The sequence below is a fragment of the Microtus oregoni genome, unplaced genomic scaffold (genome assembly GCF_018167655.1).
Source record: "Microtus oregoni isolate MIOR12 unplaced genomic scaffold, Mior012 000021F_ref0000039, whole genome shotgun sequence".
Lineage (NCBI taxonomy): Eukaryota > Metazoa > Chordata > Mammalia > Rodentia > Cricetidae > Microtus > Microtus oregoni.
In genome coordinates, this window is record NW_024543080.1 from 26,394,944 (window position 1) to 26,420,422 (window position 25,479).

Genomic DNA, 25,479 nt, shown 5'->3' on the forward strand with positions numbered 1-25,479 from the left:
ATCTACAACAGACAGAAAACTCAAAAAAGACCTATGCTTTAGAGAAATCAGGTGCCACATGGTCTTCCAGGATGAGTCTCTGAGGCTGTAAAATAGTTTTTCTAGGATCTCTGGGTTTCATGTCTTTACTTAGCACATGCAAAGCAATACAGGAAATAAGGGAATAGACGACTGACAATGTAAAGGCAGTTGTTTTCTATTAGTCTTCACATTTCTCATCCACAGCCATAAATTGACGTTGCATCAAAACACCATTGTCTGGATTGCTTATGCAGCATTTTGCTTTCTAACTAATCTGTGTGTTTACACTTTAGACATAAGGGGACCATAAATACACAGATTAAAAGGTGACACCTCAAGGGCACAGAATTCTAAATTAAGCAGTGTGAGAAACCAGTGTGGACGTTTTCTACATATTGATTAGCACTAATATTAAATTCCAGTTTTATTTTCTTTTTTTTTAACTTTATTTTATTGAGAAAAGGAGAAAAAAAAAAACAAGTTTCCTCCTCCTCCCAGGCTCCCATTTCCCTCCCCCTCCTCCCACCCTTCTCCCCCTCCTCCCACCCTTCTCCCCCTCCCCCCACTCCTCTCCCCCTCCCTCTCCAGTCCAATGAGCAGTCAGGGTTCCCTGACCTGTGGTAAGTCCTAGGTCCTCCCCCCTTTTCAAAATATCTTTATTCTTCTATGAAAACTATATTCTTATTCTAACTGACCTTTTCTCTAAATTGTGCATTTTTAATTTTCCAATGTATTATGTCTGGAAAAGTTCAGAAAGTGCAGAATAGAATTATAACAAGTGTTGCCATCACAATGCTTTTTCTTCTCCAAGAGAGCTAGAGTTTTAATAAAGATACTTCACTACAGTTTAAACCATTTTCCCTCAGTGAGTTTATACAGTTTGCCAAATGATCTTCAACAAAGCCAGGGTTTCCTGAATTAAAAAATGCTTCCTGATAAAAATACTTTACGGTCACTTCCATCAAATGCAAGATCAACCCAGCAGCATGAACCATGAGACCATCTCTTCCTACAAGGGGAAAATGAGACAAATCTCTAAGAGAATACTTGCAAAGAGAACCCTATTTCCTAGCGTAATTGGTCCTCCAGCTAAACACTGCCTTTATTTGCCTAAGCAAAACCAGCTGCTTAAAATCTGAGAGGTGATGAGAAATGTAATGATGAATTGCCTTAGGCATATCACCCACAGTGCCCTTAGCTACTGCTATAGCCCAAGACTTAGCTCCCGCCTTGCTAGCAAACTTCCATTTCCCATACTTACAAGACTTGCAGGTTCTCCCCAAGCTCTGGGTAGTACATTTCTTATGATGCCTCCTGCCTCTTGATTGTCTGCAGCCAAGAGTACCACCCTATCTATTTGCCTGCTTCTACTACCCAAAGACATATATATATATATATATATATATATATATATATATATATATCAACAGCTTTATTTCTTCCCACATCTCGTGTACTTATTATTGTTTTGCATTTAATTGTGTGATTAAAAAGCCATACTAATTTTAATTAAATCAAAGAACCTGTTATAATTAAACATTGCATGGACTCATTAAGATTCAAGAACAATGATAGAGAAAGCTGTCAAATCTATGAGAACTAGATTCAAGACACTGAATATTATTCTGTAAAACTGAATATTAAGAAAAGGTTACTTTCACATGAATAATGAATAAGGAAATCAAAGTTCCAGGGAAAATAGTTTGATGACTATTCTTGGTTGTCAACTTGACTACATCTGGAGTGAAGTACAATCCAGAAATTGAGGGGAACTTGTGATCTGTAACATGAGGACCGGCTTGTTGGGATTTCTGTCCAGCCCGATACCCCACAGCGGGCAAGCCCCAAAGAAAAATCACACAGTGATCTCCATAAGATTATAAACTGATTGGCCCATTAACTTAGGCTTTTTCTTAACTCTTATAACTTATATCAGCCCATTATCCTTATCTATGTTAGCCGCGTGGCTCAGTACCTTTCTCAGCTGGGTAGATTACATCTTGCTTCTCCGTGGTCTGGGCAGGAATGGGAGGAATGGGCTTCCTCCTTCCTAGCATTCTCCTGTTCTCATCGCCCCACCTCTACTTCCTGTCTGGTTGACCCACCTATTCTTCCTGCCTGGCCCATCAGCATTTTATTAAAATACATGATTGACAGAATACAGATAATTCTCCCACACCAAGAGCCCACTTGTTTGTCCTGGCTACCTGGCTAGCTTTGCCCCAAAATAACCACATAGAAGTTATATTAATTAAATCACTGCTTAGCCCATTAGCTCTAGTTTCTTATTGGTTAACTCTTACATCTTGATATAACCCATTTCTCTTAATCTGTATATTGCCACGTAGCAGTGGCTTACTGAGTAAAATTCAGCACATCTATCTCTGGCAGTGGATCCATGGCATTCCCTTGACTCTGCCCTTATTCCTCCCAGCATTCAGTTCTGTCTTCTTTGCCTACCTAAGTTTTGCTCTATCAACAGGCCCAAAGCAGTTTCTTTATTAACCAATAAAAGCAACACAAAGACAGAAGGACCTCCTACACCAGAAAGACACACGTCTTTAATCCCGACCTTGAGACTGGAAAGCACACCTTTAATCTGGGCCATACCTTCTACTGGAAGCCCATAAAATGTGAAGGGAAGAAGGAATAGGGTGGATGCATTCTTCACCTGCTTGTTTTTACCTTGTCACCACATCCATTCCTTCACTAGCATTGGAACCTTCTTCTTCAGGACTCCAGCACATACAGAAGACCAGCTGAGAGACACCTGACCTCATGGGACTGAGCAACTACTAGATTCTTGAACCTCCCATTCACAATTAGTCACTGTTGGACTGCAGTCTATAAATCATTCCAATAAATTTCTATATATACATATGTGTGTGTGTATTATTATATACATGTAATGGGGCGAGAGAGATTGATTCCATAAGTTCTTAACTCTAGAGAACCCTGACTAATACAAATGAACACAAAATTATGAAATAATATTATAAGGAGAAGATTTACTTAGAGTCTCACTCTTCTTTTATAAGGAAGTCCGAATGGGCTTCTGTACTACTTGTTAAGTTCTGCTCATGAAAGACAAAAACAAGATTAAAGTTCCAAAAAATTATGTAATGGATGCTAATAGCCTTTAGAAAATAAATTTATTTAAAAAATAATTTTTAAATAAATATGTAGTTATATATATATATATATATATATATATATATATATTGGATCACTTTTGAAGATCCTTTCTCAAGTTTATTTTTGTTCTACTTTGCTTTTTAGCTTAATAGATGGAGTCTAAATGGGATCTCATTATTAAATATTTTTGGTGGCAACCAGTGTTGCCTGTCCTTTGAAATCAATAGTTTAGTTACAGAGAATATGTGAAGCTTAAGCACATAGGGCCTCAGAATTAAATTTGACTTTTGTTCCAATTCTTTTGGTTATGTCAGTGTTTGTGTTTAATAAATTAGTTTTTGCCTGACTGATTTCCTGTCTGATGCCAGAAACACATGCAGCTTACATGAACACTGAAGACACAAGAAATTAACTTTGATTTCAAGACTTAAAAATTAACTCTCTGAAACAGTGTATATTGATGGCTGGAGAAAGAGCTCAGCATTCTAAATACTTGCTGCTCTTCCAGAGCTTCTAAGTTTAGTTCCTAGTACCTTTGTCAACTGGTTCATAACTGCTTATAACAAATAGGAAATCTTCCTCTGACTTCTGAAGGTACTCACACACCTCAAGATCCTTTCTTGGGTCTTTTTGTTTTGCTTTGCTTTTTAGCTTAATGGATGAAGTCTAGGTCAGATCTCATTATCACATGTCCTTAGTGGCAACCAAAGTCTGGCACATTAAGTTGGAGCAGGACTAAGTCCCTCTTCCCTGCATTAAGGCTGAGAATGGTAGGTATCCCACAATAGGCAATGGGCTCCAATAAACTAGCTCATGCACCAGGGATAGATCCTGGTCCTACTGCCAGGGGCCCATCAGACAAACCAAGCTTGACCACTGTCTCCTACATAAGGATGGCCTAGTTGGTCCTATGGAGGCTCCACAGCTGTCTAAAGTTCATGAGTTTCCACGAGATTGGTTCAGCTGTCTCTAGAGATTTCTCCATCATGATCTTGATCTCCTTTGCTCGTATATTGCCTCCTCCCTCTCTTCAACTAGATTCCCAGAGCTCAGCCTGGTGCTTGGTTGGTGATCTCTGCATCTGTCCTACCAGTCATTGGATGAATGCTCTATGATGACATCACCAATCTGATAACAAGGGAAGGGCAGTTCGGGCATTCTCTCCACTATTGCGAGGAATGTTAGCTGGGTCATCCTTGTGGGAAATTTGGGAATTTCCCTAGTACCAGGTTTCTCCCTAACCCCACAGTGGCTCTATCAAAACATCTTTCATCGCTCTCTCACTCCTTCCCTCCCCCCTCGACCTTCCCATTCCCTCATGTTCTCATTGACCTTCCCCTCTCCTTTACCACCCCCACTTACCTCCCATTTACCCAGGAGATCTCACCTAACTCCCCTTCCCAGGGCTATTCATGTGTCCCTCTTAGGGTCCTCCTTCTTACCTAACTTCTCTGTAGCTGTGGATTGTAGTCTGGTTATCATTTGCTTTATGTCTAATATCCTCTTATGAGTGATACATACCATGTCTGTCTTTCTGGGTTTTGCTTACCTCACTCAGTTCCACCCATTTGCCTAAAATTTTCATGTCATTGATTTTACAGTTGGTAATACTTCATTGTGTCAATGTACCACTAAGCTCTTGTGATGCCATCTTGCTCCTTAGGTTGTTGAATGTATTCTTGCATTGGCATCAACCCAAATTTTCCTTTTAACCAGTGCAAGTAATATCTTTGTCTCTTGATCCAATTGTTGTAGTCACTGTGTGTGTCTCGAGGAGCTGCTGAGGTTGTGGAGGAACGGGTAGGTTTGGTGGTAAAGTAAAACTTGCAGATTACAGGATCTGATGGGGAGGTTTGTGCAGCCTGCCTACAATAGGCTTGCTGCTGACCAGTTCGTGTGATTGAGATGGGTGGGGGAGAGGCTCGGGGTTTATCTTCCCCCCTCAGGGCCTAGGGCCTAGAGACTGAGTTACCACTTATTCCACTCTGTGTGGTCACTCTCTGTGTCTCAAGGAGCCCCAGAGGCATGGGTCCTTTACTTCATTTCTGAACACTCTGCTGCTGCAGTCGGCAAACCCTTTGTTTCCAACCCAGCAGAATTGCAATGCCTTTGTGGATGTGTGAGGCATGGGCCAGTAAGTTCCCAGAGGAAACCCCAGAAAATGTAGGATTTACTTCCTTTTCCCACTTTGTTACAAGAGGGAGGCCCTTGTTTGTTCCTGGCACCAATTGTAGTAGGAGCCTACTTGTTCATCCGGGCCACCCAGAAACCCAAATAATCACACAGAAACTGTATTAATTAAATTACTGCTTGGGCCATTAGCTCTAGCTTCTTATTGGCTAACTTTTACATCTTTATCTAACCCATTTCTACTAATCTGTATATCATCATGAGGTCATGGCCTACCAGCAAAATTTCAGTACATCTATCTCTGTCAGCGGATCATGGCATCTCCCTGACTCTGCCTTCTTCCTCCCAGCATTCTGTTCCATCTTCTCTGCCTACTGAAGCTCTGCCCTACCAACAGGCTAAAGCAGTTTCTTTATTCATTAATGGTAATCACAGCACACAGAAGGGACTCCTACATCACATCCAGTGTTGTGGGACAATGGTTTTACACTGTAAACAATTGTTTCTTGTATTTGTATAATAAAATTTTGATTGGTCAGTAGCCAGGCAGGGCAACCATCCAGGAAATAGAGGCAGGGAAATGAGAACAGGAGAAATCTGGAAAGAGGATTCTGCAAACTGCTGTTGTGACCCAGCCACTGAGCAAGATGTGACTGCCTCACCAAAAAAGGTACCAAGCCACATGGCTAACATAGACAAGAATTATGGGCTAATGTAAGTTATAAGAATTACTTAATGAGAAGCCTGAGCTAATGGATCAATCAGTTGATAACTAATATAGACCTCTGTGTGATTAATTGGGACTTAATGGCTGCAGGACCTGGTAGAACAGAAAACTTTGGACAACACCCTTTCAGTATTTAAATACCCTCTTGTTCTTTTCTATTGTTAGTTGCTCTCCAAGGCTTTAAAAATGTATTTATGTGGCATCGGCAGGAAGTCAGGCACACTATAATCTGGCCCACTCTCATGATATGGTCATTGTCTCCATAAGATTCCTAAACCTTCTTTAAAAACAATTTTCTCTGACCTTAAAAAATGTGTAAATTAGTCCTTTGCAAGACACAGTGTCCTCTTGCTTTTGACTAACAAGCTTCCAATTGTCTATATATCAGCTATCCAGTACATTCTGTCTGTTTCTGCATGTAGGTCCTCCAGTTGTACCTTTTATAGCACACTCATTGCCTTTGTGTTGTGGGACCCATTTCTCTGTATTTGTGTCCTTTGATCCTTCCTTCTAGGGTTATAAGCTTCATGAAAACAGAACTGCTTTCCCCCATGCCTGACTAGAGAATGTCTCACAGGCATTTGTTGCTTTTTTGATGATTGTATGGGTGTTATGGAGGTTGTGGTGGTTTGAATGGGAATGGTCCCTGTAAGCCCAGTTAGTAGGATTGCTTGGGAAGGAAGTGTGGGCTTGTTGGAGGAAGAGTGTCACTGGGAGTGGGCTTTGGAGTTTCAGAAGCCCATGCAAGGCCCAATGTGTCTCTCTGCCTTCAATTTGTGGGTCAGATGTGAGTTCTCAGCTGTTGCTACAGCACCACACCTGTCTGCCTGCCACGATGGTCTCCATCATGACGGTCAAGGACAAACACTCTGAAACTGTAAGCAAGTTCTAATTAAATTCTGTCTGCTCTAAGTTCCCTTAGTTATGGTGTTTCCTCATAGCATTAGAATAGTAACTAAGACAGGAGTGATTCTTTCAAACCATTGATAAGAGAATCCATTGCTATATATAGAGGCAGACAACAATGGATTGTCATCTACTCTGCTCAAATTATTTTGTTTCATATACTCATGCTTAAGCAGTTATTCTGCCCTTCTCTAAAGACCCATGAGTATCTATAACTTTGAGTGGCTTTGCATGACAGTGACACAAAGCAGGTGCTTCAAAGTAAGTTTATTTAAAAAAAATTAAACACAAAATAACTTGAAATATCTTATGGCAACATGTGTATATGTGGTAAAGGTCTATGTGTGTATGTGTGTGTCAGTGTGTGTCTATGTGTGTGTGTCTATTCATGTGTGTGAGTAGGGATGCATGAATGCCATGGCATGTGTGTGACGGTCAGTAGACAACCTTCCTCTCAGTCCTCACCATGCACCTTGGTTGAGACAGAGTTTCTTGTTCAAGCATGCATAAACAGGTTAGCTGTACTGCAAGATTTGAAGAATTCTCTTGCCTCTGCTTCTCATCTCACTGTGGAGACACAAAGATTACAGATGGTAGCATACTATTGCGTGTAGCACTTTGTGGGTTTGGGGTGTTCAAGCTCTGGTCAACAGGCTACATAGCAAGTATTTTGCACACTGGACCATCTCCCCAACTGTTCTGGCAGTTTTTATAACATTCTCCAAAGATCTATCTGAGAACATTGATAATGTATAATTAAAGTCATCTGCTTTGGCATTATTATATAACTTAAAAAAATATGGCTTAAGAATACATGGTCCACTATTCCCCACTGTTCAAGGCTTATGCTTCCCTGAAGTTAAGGGATGCATCGCATGCATTACACATCTAAAGAGTTCTAACAGACCATCCTAAAGAAGAGTACTACTGCAACAAGCACTGAGATAGGTTTTCTTTCCTTTAGGAATCAGAAACATTTGGGGAATGAGACTTTGGATATGTTAGAATGATATTGAGTTCTCTGTGATTTCCACTAGAAACCATCATCTAGCATAGGTCTTTGTTCTTTGAAGTTGCCGAATAAGTGCTTAGTTAATAAAACAACAAAAATAATCATAACCAAAAATTAAAACAAAGGTAATTATAATATACAAACTTTATTTTGTAATCCAAAAACATTACTTTCTTTAAAAAAAAAAAGCTTAGAAACCAGATTTTAGCCTTTGCTCAATAAAATGAGGCTTTCTCTGGGCAGAAGCTGCAGTTAGCCAGCACAGTTCTTACAGCGCTGAAGACCGTTCTCGTTGCAAGCTGTACACTTCAGGGCTTTGAAAGCATCCGTAAAGCAATTTCGAAACACTGACATCTTGCTTCCATGGCACACGGAGCATGGAAGGAAGCCAAAGCCTCCACAGGAGGGACACTCGTGTGGATGCTGTACTCTCTGCATAGGGTGGCAAGAAACAGGAGAGAACAGAAAACTCGTTAATGTAAACAATTCAGTCAGTGTCATGAGAGGTTGTAAAACAACACTGGTAAGATAAATTGTGGCTATGCACCTGACACTTTACTATCCTTTATGCACCGCCATTACTATCCTTGGGACCTAGGAGAAGGACAGCTGCAGGATTCTTTCACGGCCTTCCTTAATGACCACCAATGGCTCAGGCTTGGTTTAGGAAGTCTAGTAAATTTTAGCCTAAGTGTGTTGCATGGCACATACTTTCAAGAGTTTCATCATATGAAAACTTTTTTTGTCAACTAAATAAAGCAAGAGATAATTATTGTCATGAGAAGAAAATATTTTTAGCTTTCCCTTTTGACTCTCTTAACACTTTTTTGCCTTCTAGAAAAAAATACATCCAATGAAGAATTTGAAAATCAGAAAACTGTGAGCTAAAGTTTGAAGAAGCCAATATCTACTGATGATTCGCCATTGTGTTGCCAATTTGAATAATTCTTTAATCTTTCAAAGCATTTTCAAGTGTATCATTATATGCTATTTCCTCCCTCTACCCTCCCCCTCCACATACAGACATCATCTTCAAGAGAGACACAATGCAAGCATCATTACCCTCATTTGATACATAAGAAAACAGACACGGATGTCTTGAGACATGTATGCACATCGTAAACCTTTCTTAATAGCTATCAGTTTTTCCACTTCAAGCAATGATGAAGGATCTCAAATATAGAATAAATACAACCAGGCCCTGTGTGGAAGACAGTATTTCATAAAACCTTACATTCATTTCAGTTTGTTTCTTTGCACACATAAGCTTTCTCGAGTCCACTGTTGGAACTCTCCAAGCCAGGGGTGATTAGAAGCCATTGCAGGATGAGCACAAACAGAATGATGCTAAGTTCCTGACTCGCAGTAAAGGAATTGGGAGCAATGTTTGAAAGCCTGGCTTTGTGCAAAGTTAAAAAAAAATGTAGGCAAAACACACATACAGACACACACATACACACACACACAAACACATACACACACACCTGCAAAATGACAAACTCAGACAAACATATTTGAACCACGCAGATATATACAGTACTGCAATAGAGAGTCAAAATTGCACATTAAAATCTCTAAAAAAAAAAACTGAAAAGGAACCTAAACTAACTGAATTTATTTTCCAATTTCCTACTATACCCAACTAAAAGAATCTAGAATACAAATAAGTAAATGCAATTTTATCCCTATAAGTAATTTCAGAATGTAATTTGGAAAACAAGCATTAGAATATAATCAACTGCATGTCTACATCCTCAGATATCTTTTCATGTATATATTTTCAGTAAGACCCACTTCCTACTATTCTTTGGTTTAGCTCTTATAGTAAGACACAAAATCTATGCAATGTCTTATTTTTAACAGCACAGAATTATTTTGATGTAAAGTAGTTGTTGCCGATCTCAGTGACACAAATTGGAAACCGGAAACGCTCTTAAGATTAAGGAAATTCAAAAGTCTCCCAGATAGATAGATTGAATATAAATGATAATTTGATGATTTTGTAATAGTTCTGTGCAAGAATTGGTCCGTGTAAAGAAAAGTAAGTTGGTTTTAAATTTTTCGTAATGCTAAAATGTCTTTGTAAATATTGGGGGGGGGGAGAATATATTTTAAAAGCTAAATATAAGGGAATTAGCAAGTAATTACATAGTCTAATTTCAGAAATAGGATGATCAATGCAATACATCCCTATAATTGTGAGATGATACATTGAGAAATATCAAGCTGGTCTTGTTAGTATACACTTGCAAACCCAGAACTTCAGAAGTAGAGGCAAAAAGACAAAACATGTAAAGTTATTTTTGACTACATAGTGAGTTTGAGGCAAGATGATAGATAGATGATACATAGATGTATAGATGATAGATAGATAGATAGATAGATAGATAGATAGATAGAGATAGACAGACAGACAGACAGACAGACATCATGGCTTATATAAGAATTGCATCAACTAGGCAAAGTAGATGTTAAGCCAGTCGTCTATGGCTTAGAAGAGAGCAACAGGATCAGAAGTCCAGGACTCCATCCATTACTGCAATAGTGTAACAAATTTTGACTTCCTAATAGACCAAGATTGCCACATATTAAAAATAAAAATAAAGAATATTCACAAAATTTGAATTTCAGATAAATCACAAATAATTTTTATAGAAACATATATTTCCTTGGAAGTGGACAACAAACCATAGTTTATGTGAGACTAAAATGGATGTGGGAGTCTAGCTTTGGCAGACTAATAGGGCAGGTGCTGTCAGGCAGCAGGAGGAATGTTTGGAAAAGAGCTGTTTACCAACAGATGTAAATTGTTTGGCTGTTTATAAAAAATGTGCCTCAGCATTTCAGTAACAAACATAAAAGGGCATCAGGTGAACTTTATCTGTAACCAGTTGCCACTGTGTCCTGGAACACTTGTGGACGAAGAAGCTTTAAAATAACATGGTTTTCCAAAAGAATGTGTCTATAATGACAAAGAATAGCAAAGCCAAAATAAGCTGTGAGCTCCAGTCAGTCACCTCGTGCCGTCCTCTCTGTCACCCTCTCGCCCTAAACATTGGACTGTCCATACATAGAACTCAAAATTGTACTGCCACAGAATTAGAGGATCTGAAACATCATAGATCTGAAACAGAGCCTACAAAATTACTTTTGATGAACGAAAACATCAAATGTTATATTCACTAGTACCAGGAGTTTACCCTGACTTCATAATTTATCTGTAAGTCACAACTAATAAATTTCCTAAGAGAAAATTAACATATCAATATTTAAGCCACATTCTTATATTAACAGAGCCACTGGTTTATCAAGACCATCCTAAAATCTTCTCTTTGGAGTCCTTGAATTGTAAAGTAAAATCTTTCATTGATTACTTCGTTATTGACAGGATTCAGTGAACTAATCCACATTGGGCAGATAAAAGGCTGACTGGTACACAATAAGGTTAGGCATTGTAAGCCAGTCTTTTATTACTTTATCACTATCTAAAGTCATATACACCAGCTGCTGTCTCCAGATAAATTAGTCACAGGCTACAGGCCTCAACCATATTCTTTTATATTGGGTTATTTGATTTAAATGCATCAGTATTAGTCTTCTGATTTAAGAGCTTGCCTCGGTAAAGGAAGAGTAAATAATACTTTAAATCTGTTAATTCTGATGCATAAGGCACAGTGATAAAACTACTATGAGACCACTTCTATTCTAATTTTTCTTTTTTTTTTTTTTTATTTTTGAGACAGAGTTTCTCCGTAGCTTTTGGTTCCTGTCCTGGAACTAGCTCTTGTAGACCAGGCTGGCCTCAAACTCACAGAGATCCACCTGCCTCTGCCTCCCGAGTGCTGGGATTAAAGGCGTGCGCCACCACCGCCTGGCATCTATTCTAATTTTTAAAAACAGCTATTTCAACTATCAATGTGAGTCAAGACATAGCTTCTGTGTCATATAAATCTGCTTCTCTTGGCCTGTTGCTCATGTGCAGGGACATGGGCAATATCCTTCAGTAAGTCCCAGCCACTCAGCTTGCCAGAGAAATGTTCACTTGAACAGTATACATGATAGCATTCTTGAGCCAGAAAAAATGTAAATTTATTTGCTGATTTCCTTTTCCTGGCCCCATACAACTGCTAAGCCTTATCCCTCACCTTCACTTAGGATAACCACTAAGCCTTGGACTTGTACTATGAGAACAAAAGGTAGTTGTATGGATGACATGTGGCAACCAATAATATAAATGAGAACTGCAAAACCTGTCAATGTCTTACTAAAGAATAACAGTTGTCTGTCTTCTAGGATGTTCCATAAGAAACAGATCATAGTATTAGAACAGCTTATTCTCTGAACATCATACACTAGATAAATTTCTCGAAAAGTCTTGTGTCTTGTCATGATAAAGTCATATGACCCATTTACCTATGTGTCATCTGAATTGAAAGTCAGAGGAGCATAACTATATAAATAATATCGTGGGCTTTAGAGTCAGACTGATCAGATTCAGGAATCAAACATTTTCTGTAACATCTTGAGCAAATGATTTAGTCTCTTACTATGTCTATTCTCTTACACATATCATGAGAATAATATAACATATTTTAATCACTCAGTATATATAAAACACCAAGCATATTACTTGCTACATGATCAGGATTTAAATGCTTGCGGTCCTGCGAATATTTAACTCCTACCAAAACTAACCAGAGTACTGGATATGTGGGGGCCCACAGAAATGGGTCTGCTCCACTTTGACTGAAGATTAGAGAGTTTAAGCCTGCTCTTGCTCTTTCAAAGTTACTGACAAGAAGCCTGACTTAAGGAGTGGCTACAAACAAGATATCCTGACCTTGGGTGTGGTTACTTGGTGTTTTGGATATTAAGATGGCCCATAGACGTGGATCCACTCCACCTTGACAAAAGATCAGAGAATTCAAGCCTATTCCTGTCTTTTCAAGGATATGACAGGAAGTTTGACCCAGGGAGTGGCTGCCTACAGGATATTTAGTCCGAGGTATATCCACTACATGTCAGCATCAGAATGCTTAACTCAGGAATTACTTTATGTCTCAAATATTGAAGCAAGTAATTGTTCTGTTTGTCCTTTGTGTCATGTTAAAGCAGTTTTTTTGCCTTCTTCCCCTCCTTTCAAATTGGAGTATATAAGCAGATGGAAATAAATGCGGGTGGATTCAGTATTCATTGGGTTACCCCCATGGTACTATTCTCTGTCTCTGTATTTCTTTCATCTCTGTTCCTCTTGCCTAACATTTCTAATCCACATTCCCCTACCCTGGAACATATGAATCCATCAAGGCTGGACCCTGGGAGATGTTGCCCCAACATGTGGCTACGTCATAGATATTCATATTTGAATGTTGCATCCTCATCTGCTTTGCTTGATCATCTAATGCTTCTCTAGGATCTCTCTCCTTGTCTAGATTGACTTCCATTAACCCCTACTTCCTTCATAGGCAGGAATTTCTGGATGACTACAAATTTTACCCTTGGGACAAGAGGCCACGTGGCTATCAGTAGAGCTGTATTGCTGGTAAATTCTCAAATTTTCAGACCATAATACTTCATAAATTACAAACTGCATGTGCTAAAGAAATTTAGGAAACCAGATCATGCCATATTTTCTTTCTACATCCCCGGGACACTCCCTGTTCAGAAGCACTTTCTCTCTGCCTGCCCTTTTTCTCAGCCTCTGTGTATAACTGTAATGCAACTGTTACTATTATGACAGAAATTAGCTCAGAACTTTCCTGAGTTACTGCTATTTTTGAGCAAATCTTTGAGCAGACACTGTTGTCTTAGAAATCACAGCTACTCAAAAAAATTGTCAAATGAGTAAATACATCTTGATTTCCTTCCAAGAGAGACTAAATATCATTAAAAATAACTGTCAAAATCAAGGAGTGTGTAGTTCATTTGGAATGTAAATCAAATACCCAAATGAAAATGATAAAAGGGATCCTTTAGCAACCATACAATATGAAGAGTCATGGAAATAAGAAGACAGAAAAAGCTAGAAAGTATTTTTAAAACTAGTACTACGGATAGAGACTACAGACCTTCCAGATATAGAGATAAAATGAGGAATTGGAAAATAGAAGTCTAGGTAGACAGAACTTGCATTAATGAGTGGTTCTAAAGAGACCAAGGAGGTCACATAACTCTTACTTTTGATTGATTTAGAAGGATCAAAAATAAAGTTAGAACAAGAAGGGCCAGTAAAAGCATGTGGATGATGGTCTGCCTTGTTCATCTGGTAAAGCTCTAGACAATCATGAATGTATCATTTTCCCTCTTAAAAGCATTTCCATCAGGATAATAAAGCATATGGTCTTCCTATATGCAGAAAGAAACAGGCTGATACAGTCATTTACCAGAGAAATGCTAGAAGGGACAGAGGCGGAGCTGCGGCTCGGCCAGACGCACAGAGGCGGAGCAGCAGCTCGGCCAGACGCGGCGGAGCAACACCGCATACAGGAAGAGGCTTTCGGGTACCAGTGCAGCGGCAGACCCAAGCGGAGGGGACAGGCGTGCAATAAGGAGAGCAGATCGCCCTACTACAATTGAATCAAAGAGGTAGGCCTTTGGTTGGCCAGGTCACTGGCACAAGGGGAGCCTGGTCCTGTCCTGAAGATCCTTCGGAGGGGTGAGAGGGTTCCTGGCCTGCAGCAGGAACCACGAAAGAGAGTGAGGGCATTTTGTAAGCGGAGCCCTTGGCCAGCAGGGAAACCTGATCCGGTTTTTAAAGGACCCATTGGATAGGATCAATAGGAGGAGATGGGCAGGCGCCAAGGCAAGAATTCACCCAATAATCTGAAAAACAACATGAAAACACCAGAACCCAATGATCTTACAACAGAAGTATTTGAACAACCTAACACAGAAGAAGTGGAAAAAATCGACTTTATGAAGACAATAGAGTCCCTTAAACAACATGTAAAAAATGCCCTTATAGAAATTAATGAGAAGTATAACAAAAAGTTTGAAGAAATGAGTAAATGCGTACATGATACCCTGGGAAACCAAGAAAAAACGATCAAACAGGTAATGGAAACAGTTCAAGAATTGAAAACTGAAATGAAGGCAAAGAAGAAAATACAAACTGAGGACCAGCTGGATATGGAAAATCTAGGCCAACGAGCAGAGTCTACAAAAACAAGCATAATCAATAGAATACAAGAGCTAGAAGAAAGAATCTCAGATGCTAAGGACACCATAGAGAAAATAAATGAACAGATCAAAGAAAACAGCAAAGCCAACAAATTCTCAACACAAAACATTCAGGAACTATGGGACACGATAAAAAAACCAAACCTAAGAATAATAGGAATAGAAGAAGGAGAAGAGTCACAGCTCAAAGGCCCAGAAAATATTTTCAACAAAATTATGGAAGAAAACTTTCCCAACTTAAAGAAAGATATTCATTTAAATATTCAAGAAGCATACAGAACACCAAACAGACTGGATCAAAGAAAAACATCTCCTCGCCATATAATAATCAAAACACAAAATATACAGGTTAAAGAAAGAATATTAAGAGCTGCAAAAGAAAAAGGGCAAGTAACTTATAAAGGTAAACCGATCAGACTTACACCTGACTTCTCTATGGAAACTATGAAAGCCAGAAGGTCCTGGATAGAGGTTCTGCAGAAGCTAAGAGACCATGGATGCAAACCCAAACTACTATACCCAGCCAAGCTATCGTTCATTATCAATGGAGAAAACAAGACATTCCAGGATAAGAACAAATTTAAACAATATGTAGCCACAAATCCAGCCCTACAGAAAGTAATAGAAGGAAAATCGCAACCCAAGGAATCCAGCACTGCCAACACTGCCTACAATAACCCAGGAATCTAATGACCATTCACGAGCACATCTCAAAGAAGGGAGACACACAATCTCTACTACCAAAAGCAATAAGAATAACCGGAGTAAACAACCACTGGTCATTAATATCACTTAATATTAATGGGCTCAATTCACCTATAAAAAGGCACAGGCTAAAAGATTGGATACGAAAACAGGATCCAACATTCTGCTGTTTGCAAGAAACACATCTCAACCACAAAGACAGGCACCTACTCAGAGTAAAGGGTTGGGAAAAGGTGTTTCAAGCAAATGGTCCTAAGAAAAAAGCAGGTGTGGCCATACTAATTTCTAACAAAACTGACTTCAAACTAAAATCAATCAGAAGAGACCGAGACGGTCACTTTATACTCATAACAGGAACAATTCATCAGGAGGACGTCTCAATCCTGAATATATACGCCCCCAATATAAAAGCATCTACCTATGTAAAAGAAATATTACTAGAACTCAAGGCAGACATCAAACCACACACACTAGTAGTAGGAGACTTCAACACACCTCTCTCTCCAAGGGACAGGTCAATCAGACAGAAACCTAATAGAGAATTAAGAGAATTATTGGAGGTAATGAAGCAAATGGACTTAACAGACATCTATAGAACATTCCACCCAAATAGGAAAGAATATACCTTCTTCTCTGCAGCTCATGGAACCTTCTCAAAAATTGACCACATACTCGGAAACAAAAGAAACCTCCACAGATACAAAAAAATATCAGTGTCCACCTGTGTCTTATCAGATCATCACGGATTAAAGTTAGAAGGCAACAACCACGCTGCCCCCAAAAAACCAACAAACTCACGGAAACTGAACAGTCAACTACTGAACCACACCTGGGTCAAGGAAGAAATCAAGAAAGAAATTAAAGTCTTCCTTGAATTTAATGAAAATAAAGGGACAACATACTCAAACCTATGGGACACAATGAAAGCAGTCCTAAGAGGAAAGTTCATAGCACTAAGTGCCCACTTAAAGAAAACGGAGAATGCATACATTGGGGACTTAACAACATACCTGAAAGCTCTAGAAAAAAAAGAAGCAGACGCGCCTAGGAGAAGTAGAAGACTGGAAATAATAAAAGTGAGGGCTGAAATCAACAAAATAGAAACCCAGAAAACAGTCCAAAGAATCAATGAAACAAAAAGCTGGTTCTTGGAGAAAATCAACAAGATCGACAAACCCCTATCCAAACTAATTAAACGACAGAGAGAGAACACGCAAATAAATAAGATCAGAAATGAAAAGGGGGACATAACCACAGACACAGAGGAAATTCAGAGAATCATTAGATCTTACTACAAAAGCCTGTATGCCACAAAACTGGAAAATACAAAAGAAATGGACATTTTTTTAAATAAGTACCATATACCAAAGCTAAACCAAGACCAGGTGAATGATATAAATAGACCAATTACTCACGAAGAATTAGAAATGGTTATCAAAAATCTCCCTTCGAAAAAAAGCCCAGGACCAGATGGTTTCAATGCAGAATTCTACCAGAACTTCCAAGAAGAACTAATACCTATACTCCTTAATGTATTTCACAATATAGAATCAGAAGAGTCATTGCCAAATTCCTTTTATGAGGCTACAGTTACCCTGATACCAAAACCACAAAAAGACCCAACCAAGAAAGAGAATTACAGACCGATCTCACTCATGAACATCGACGCAAAAATTCTCAATAAAATACTGGCAAACCGAATCCAAGAACACATAAGAAAAATTATCCATTATGATCAAGTAGGCTTCATCCCAGAGATGCAGGGCTGGTTCAACATACGCAAATCTATCAATGTAATCCACCATATAAATAAACTGAAAGAAAAAAACCATATGATCATTTCATTAGATGCTGAAAAAGCATTCGACAAAATTCAACACCCCTTTATGATAAAGGTCTTGGAGAGAATAGGGATACAAGGGTCCTACCAAAATATAATAAAAGCTATTTACAGCAAGCCAACAGCTAACATTAAATTAAACGGAGAAAAACTCAAGCCATCCCACTAAAATCAGGAACACGACAAGGATGTCCACTCTCTCCATACCTCTTCAATATAGTGCTTGAAATTCTAGCAATAGCAATAAGACAACATAAGGAGATCAAGGGGATTCGTATTGGAAAGGAAGAAGTTAAGCTTTCGTTATTTGCAGATGATATGATAGTGTACATAAGCGACCCCAAAAATTCTACCAAAGAACTCCTACAGCTGATAAACACCTTTAGTAATGTGGCAGGATACAAGATCAACTCCAAAAAATCAGTTGCCTTCCTATACACTAAGGATAAGGAAGCAGAGAGGGAAATCAGAGAAGCATCACCTTTGACGATAGCCACAAATAGCATAAAATATCTTGGGGTAACCCTGACCAAAGAAGTGAAAGATCTACTTGACAAGAACTATAAGTCTTTGAAGAAAGAAATTGAAGAAGACACCAGAAAATGGAAAGACCTCCCTTGCTCTTGGATTGGGAGGATCAACATAGTAAAAATGGCAATTCTACCAAAAGCAATCTATAGATTCAATACAATCCCCATCAAAATCCCATCAAAATTCTTCACAGATCTGGAGAAGACAATAATCAACTTTATATGGAAAAACAAAAAACCCAGGATAGCCAAAACAATCTTATACAATAAAGGATTGTCTGGAGGCATTACCATCCCTGACTTCAAACTCTATTACAGAGCTACAGTATTGAAAACAGCTTGGTATTGGCATAAAAACAGAGAAGTCGACCAATGGAATCGAATAGAAGACCCTGACATTAACCCACAAACCTATGAACACCTGATTTTCGATAAAGGAGCTAAAAGTATACAATGGAAAAAAGAGAGCATCTTCAACAAATTGTGCTGGCAAAACTGGATGTCAATCTGTAGAAGAATGAAAATAGACCCACATCTTTCACCATGCACAAAACTCAAGTCCAAATGGATTAAAGACCTCAATATCAGTCCGAACACACTGAACCTGATAGAAGAGAAAGTGGGAAGTACTCTACAGCACATGGGCACAGGAGACCACTTCCTACGTATAACCCCAGCAGCACAGACACTAAGGGCATCATTGAATAAATGGGACTTCCTGAGGCTGAGAAGCTTCTGTAAAGCAAAGGACACTGTCACTAAGACAAAAAGGCAACCCACTGACTGGGAGAAGATCTTCACCAACCCTGCAACTGACAAAGGTTTGATCTCCAAAATATATAAAGAACTCAAGAAACTAGACCGTAAAAGGCTAATCAACCCAATTATAAAATGGGGCACTGATCTGAACAGAGAATTCTCAACAGAAGAAGTTCAAATGGCCAAAAGACACTTAAGGTCATGCTCAACTTCCTTAGCGATCAGGGAAATGCAAATCAAGACAACTTTAAGATACCACCTTACACCTGTCAGAATGGCTAAAATAAAAAACACCAATGATAGCCTTTGCTGGAGAGGTTGTGGAGAAAGGGGTACACTCACCCATTGCTGGTGGGAATGCAAACTTGTGCAACCACTCTGGAAAGCAATGTTTCGGTTTCTCAGGAAATTCGGGATCAACCTACCCCTGGATCCAGCAATACCACTCTTGGGAATATACCCAAGAGAGGCCCTATCATACAACAAAAGTATATCCTCAACTATGTTCATGGCAGCATTGTTTGTAATAGCCAGAACCTGGAAACAACCTAGATGCCCTTCAATGGAAGAATGGATGAAGAAAGTATGGAATATATACATATTAGAGTATTACTCAGCAGTAAAAAACAAGGACTTCTTGAATTTTGCATACAAATGGATGGAAATAGAAAACACTATCCTGAGTGAGGTAAGCCAGACCCAAAAAGAGGAACATGGGATGTACTCACTCATATTTGGTTTCTAGCCATAAATAAAGGACATTGAGCTTATAATTCATGTTCCTAGAGAAGCTAAATAAGAAGGTGAATCCAAAGACAAACACATAGGCATCCTCATGAATATTAACCTTCATCAGGCGATGAAAAGAGACAGAGACAGAGACCCACATGGGAGCACCGGACAGAAATCTCAAGGTCCAAATCAGGAGCAGAAGGAGACAGAGCACGAGCAAGGAACTCAGGACCACGAGGGGTGCACCCACACACTAAGACAATGGGAATGATCTATTGGGATCTCACCAAGGCCAGCTGGCCTAGGTCTGAAAAAGCATGGGATAAATCCGGACTAGCTGAACATAGCGGACAATGAGGAATACTGAGAATTCAAGAACAATTGCAGTGGGTTTTTGATCCTACTGCACGTACTGGCTTGGTGGGAGCCTAGGCAGTTTGGATGCTCACCTTACGAGACCTGGATAGAGGTGGGCAGTCCTTGGGCTTCCCACAGGTCAGGGAACCCTGATTGCTCTTCGAGCAGATGAGGGAGGGGGACTTGATCGGGGGAGGGGGAGGGAAATGGGAAGCGGTTGTGGGGACGAGGCAGAAATCCTTAATAAATAAATAAATTAAAAAAAAGAAATGCTAGAAGTTTCCCAGTTACATATTAATTTATTACACTATGTATTTGAATAATTGTGTCTCTTATGCTATAATTGTAAAGGGTACCAACAGAAATTAAAACGTGTGTCTCATAGAAATGATTTTTCCTTTACCTTCATAAATGATGAATAAGTCTATGGGAATAAGTGTGCTTTAAGACAATTTTCTAGCTTAATACTTCCTCAACACCTCTATTATGGAGAATTAGTCTCAGATAAAGTCAACTAAAAAGTTCAGTTAATAGGATGAGGTTGTTAGAAGCAGATATTTAAATCACCCTTGTTGGAGCAAATGCAATGGCAGGTGGTACCCAATTAAACACTCACACATATACCATTTTACATTTGTATGAACATGGAATAAAAATTCAACTAGGAAACCAATTACAATCAGAATGTGCCTAACATCTTTGATTACTAAAAATAAGTTGTTAAAAACACAATTACCTCAATTTTGGTTAAGAGATCTTGCAGTTCTCCCGATTCATTCATTGACAAAATTTTCTCAGCACCCTGTTGACAAGAGGGGTAGGAAGAAAAGAAAATCCATTGTGTTAATATTTGAAAGCCAAAGTCATAACCAGGAAAGGTTAGCTTACCAAACAATGAACACAAATTTCCCCCTCAGCTCTGAGTAAACTTAAAACCAAAGGCCAAAATGTTTTACTGTCACATGCCCACTTCTGTGTCAAGGCACTGAGAAGGCAGTCAAAAGGGGCAAGCTCTGGTAAATACTACCTCTCACAGCAGGCCCAACAGGGATGCGTACAGCACACCCACGGAACCCAGCACCAGGTCTTCTATCTGGAGAAGGGAGCTTTGAGAAAAATCCACAGCCTGGGTTATCTCTGCCCCCTCCTAGTCACCCTGGAATGAACCTCCTTACTGCCATACATGTACTTTTAACGGCTAACAAAATCATCATCATTAACCCGGCACTGTTGTCAGACAGCAAGCACCATCTCCTTTGATACAGTGTGCTCTGCTGCTCGCAGAAGTTGACCCTTAGTAAAATTAAGTAGCAATCCCAGAGTGTCCTCGAGAGAAAGCATAAAGGCAGCTGGAACACTGGCAGGGAAGTTGCTCCAGAGCTGAAGTTACTATGAAAGTAAGAATAGGAAACATGTAGGCTTTTTTCCACACATTCATCATAGTTCTTTGAACTATCCCCATTGTCTCTCCTTTCCATATTCTTCTTAGCATTCTTCCATTCAACTTCTCAGAGTACAGAGAGGGGAGGAAGACAGTTTGTTAATTATTACTAATGAAAGGCTCAGTTCACTTTGACCTTGTTCACGCTGTCTCTGCACTGCTTTAAATAAGAGTCTAACCCACCGTTTTCTTAATGAACAAGTCATGAATGAAGATCAAACCATATTTTTATATTCCTATTTGTGGTAAGCATGGCAAATATTCATTTAAAGAAATAATGAGATCTTATTTGATCTCATGGGAATCAAAGTATATTTTATGTGAATACATATAAAAGAATAATCCACTTACAGAAGAAGATATTAATGCTAAAAGAATGATGTATTGGGAAATCCCAACATGGCCTAAAGATATACTTGCTAGGGCTGCAGAATGCCTTCCAGGGTTAGTGGCATCTGGTCGCTTGATCACTTGTTCAGGTCATGAAGAATGTGTGACTTATTTAAGTAGGTGCTGGTTACTTCCCCATGTTGTCTAAGAACTCTAGCCCTTCTTTCATCTTAGTTTACTCTGCCTTCTAACATATCAACATGAGAAATGTCAAGTCAATATATTAAAATCCACTACAGATGAATGGACAGGGACACCGAAAATGCACAGAGCCTAAAATGAGGTAGATTATATCCATTCATTCATTGATAGCTTCACCAGGCACACAGACAGATGTGACAGTCAACATAACACAGGTGATGGAAGCCCACTGCCAGAACATTAAACGTAGAAACTTAGAAAGAACCGGTAATATTTTCGAATTCCAGCTTTCCATTTCCTTTCCTGAGCTAATCAGGCTAAAATGAAAAAATCCTCCAGGGAATTGGGCACAAGAACTAAGGCAGCAAGGAGAATATACACCTCATTTTTCTCAAATGAAGGAAAATGCACCGCAATGACGGCAAACAAAATGAATGCCCTATAAAAGCCACGGCCAGTTGGCTTCCCAGCTCTTTCCTATGCAATGCATTCTGCCTCCGTCAATGGTGTAGAATACACTATATGCTGAGGAAGGATCTAGTTCATTGCTCTTATATGCATGGAAATTTCCAGAGCATAAATTCCATCTCACATTAGATGGCTAAGCTTTCATCATATCAAGGTCTGACATAATCCCAATCGGCAAGATATAACCGAATGATTAGTGGATAGGTGGTGTACCGAGTACTCAAGATTTCAAAAAGGTTTCCCAGTTACAGGCAGCAAAGAGCTGAATACCTGCTTCCTCCATCACCAGCTGCAGTTCAAGGGTCTCCACAATTCCTCCTCAACCAGTGCTCAGATCTGTACTGGGAAGCCAGTTTCTAGTCTCGGTACCATCGGCTAAACTACAATGGTAACCAAAATCTCTGACTTTATGCTGGGCCCCACATCTCTTTGAAAGTAAAAGATATAGGAGTGGGGGTGGACAAGAGTGTTCTAGGGTCCCTTTGTCTGATCCGAAGGGCAGCAGCCAGAGGGGTGATCTCAGCCTCACGGGGCCATTTCCTTCTATGCTGAGGTTCAAAGCACTTGTCATGGAGTTCTTTGATTGGCCTGCTCTTCACTGTGTTTGAGTACTCCAAAAATCTCATCCACTCCTTTTTTTTTTCAGTCAAATCAATCCAAACCATTAATTGTCTTACCAAAGATGCCCGTGTGTGTACAACAAAGAGACATTGACACTCTCGATAAATAATATTTTTCTGGTTTGTTTGGCAAAGAATATCAGAATTTGACACTTTTCATTTAGAACTCCACCATTCAATCATAAGCTACCAGGGCAACTTTATTTTATTTATTGTTCAGTATTTTTTTCTTTTCTGTATTTTTTTCTTAAAATAAATATAATCCTGAAAACGACGATAATAGGACAGTAGTAATACATGAGGTAGATTATAGGCATTTAGTCATTGCTGCAAAGTAATTATAATTATCACAAACTTTAAAAAGAAAGAAACTAACTTTTGGAGAGAAGCAAGAGGATGCACAAAGGAAGAGAGAAGGGAGAGATAGAGAGAGACTGTTGTCCCCCGCTACCATCAAGGCTTGTTGATTAGTGAGCGAATAGTATCCAAAACTCAGTCTGAGAACTAGGAACTATGATGGGCAAATTTGTGTTTAGGACTGGCAGTTCGCTGAATTCCCAGGAAGTTCAAGTGAGTAAATGGCACTTTGTACCACAAGGACCCCACATCCACAGTGAGCATACCGGAAAAAATGGGGAAAATATAGTTTAGTTTTGTCCATTTCAGGACTGTGTTTTATCCAATTATATAGACTACACTGTGTGTGCCAGGGTAGGTTCTGTCTTGCAAATATTCATTTGTATATACACATATTTGTTGTGTAACACCTAAGCACCTATATTTTAGGTTTTGTTCATATTTACTTATTTATTCCACTTCATCTTACTAAGAGCACAACATAAGTAACAGACCTATGTCATAGCATAATAAAAAATATATTGAATATGATTTCAAGAAAAAGAAAAGGAAACAAAGAAAAGGAAAATACATCCCGAAATGACAGTTAGATTAAGGCTTACACTGGATTCTAAATTATATCCTCAGAAGAAACAAAGTCTGTCTTAGCACCGGAGTCTGGACAACAACTCAGATAAGAGGTGAAATGGCTCATACAAGTAATATCTTTACTTTTTACTGACTATAAAAATTTTTGCTTTCAATAAATACTATTAGAGAAATGGCTCTTGAAACCAACCAGTAAAACTTTCAACCTCCTGCTAGCTTTAAAGAGGATTCTTTTATTTCTCACTTAATTGACTCCCTGCCATGCATTTGTCTCCATTTTGTTGCATGCCCCACGCTGACCATTAAACATAAAACCCACACTCTCAGCAGGACCCACAAACAGCAGCATTGCTGGTTGACCAATCCTCCCAGAGCTGTCTTGCCCTACTGTAAGTTCCGCAATATTTCCCCTCCTCCCTTCTTTACATTTTACACACAGACTCCATCCATTGCCTGAACTTCTTCCTCACTCGCCACTAGGAAAACTTCAATACACTATTCAAACCCCATTAAAATGGTAAAGCATCCTTGAGTTTCTCAGGAGAATCAGCCATCCCTAGACCTCACTGCACAGCAAGCTGTGACGACATCCTTAGGTATTCAATGTTCTATGTGCCATCAACAACTCCTGAATATTTACTGTATTATTCATCTTCAAACGGGGCAGTAACACATCATTAAATTTTAAGCAAGTATTTCTTATAATCAATACTATCTCAACAAAGGTAAGCAAGCCTGGGAAATATCAGATCGTGTATTTGTGAGGGAGATCATGCTAATGTGACGCCGTGAAAGAATGTCAGATGAACAGCAAAACAGGCAGATGAAGACTGCGGAACCACTCCCAGGTCACTCTCTGGAGAGGACCGGGAGGCTAGGACTCAGAGATCCTGCCTGGTAAGTAACCCTTCTGCTATGTAATCAGGAGAGCAGATGGCACGTTTGGCACTGAGAGAGCTCAACTAGAACCAAGCTTCACGCCTGCCAAAGGATGTGCTCAATTAGTGTTTGCTGCTCTGATTGTTGTGCCCACCGGAAATGGGAGCCCATATCCACTCTGCCTAGAAAGAGGCTGCCTGATCCCTGCTGAAGAAGTGAGTATTTCCTTTAGGACTCAGCTCTGGATCTCCTCCAGTGTGTGGCAAGCTTCATGGTGTCTCTGGAGTTCTGCATCAAACACTCAGAATGGGAAACTGTTCAAAACAGGTGTAGCAGTATCCCACCAATGTCCAAAAAAACACAGCAAAGGCTCCTCTGGGTATTTGAATAATAAAACAACAGCAACAAAAAACAAAAAACAAAAAAAAAAAAAACATGGTTTTTCTATTTCCCTGCAGAGAAACTTGGGGGCAGAATTAACTAAGATAATTGACTTATTGAGCAAATATGAAACACAGACCCTTGGGTGTCCAATTCCTGCCAAAGCCGATGTCTTTAGTTT

At 39.3% G+C, this 25,479-nt stretch overlaps 1 protein-coding gene across 1 annotated transcript in view; it reads right to left on the reverse strand.

Annotated features, from left to right (window-relative positions):
- Window positions 1-8,080: 8,080 nt before the first annotated feature.
- Grxcr1 (glutaredoxin and cysteine rich domain containing 1) overlaps window positions 8,081-25,479 on the reverse strand; it is a 108,532-nt gene continuing 91,133 nt past the window's right edge. Inside the window, exons 3-4 of the mRNA XM_041671652.1 lie at window positions 20,770-20,835; window positions 8,081-8,363 (exon numbers count right to left, since the gene is read on the reverse strand). Coding sequence (XP_041527586.1) covers window positions 8,184-8,363; window positions 20,770-20,835 — 246 coding nt within the window. The 3' untranslated portion in view covers window positions 8,081-8,183. The remainder of the gene's footprint in view (window positions 8,364-20,769; window positions 20,836-25,479) is intronic.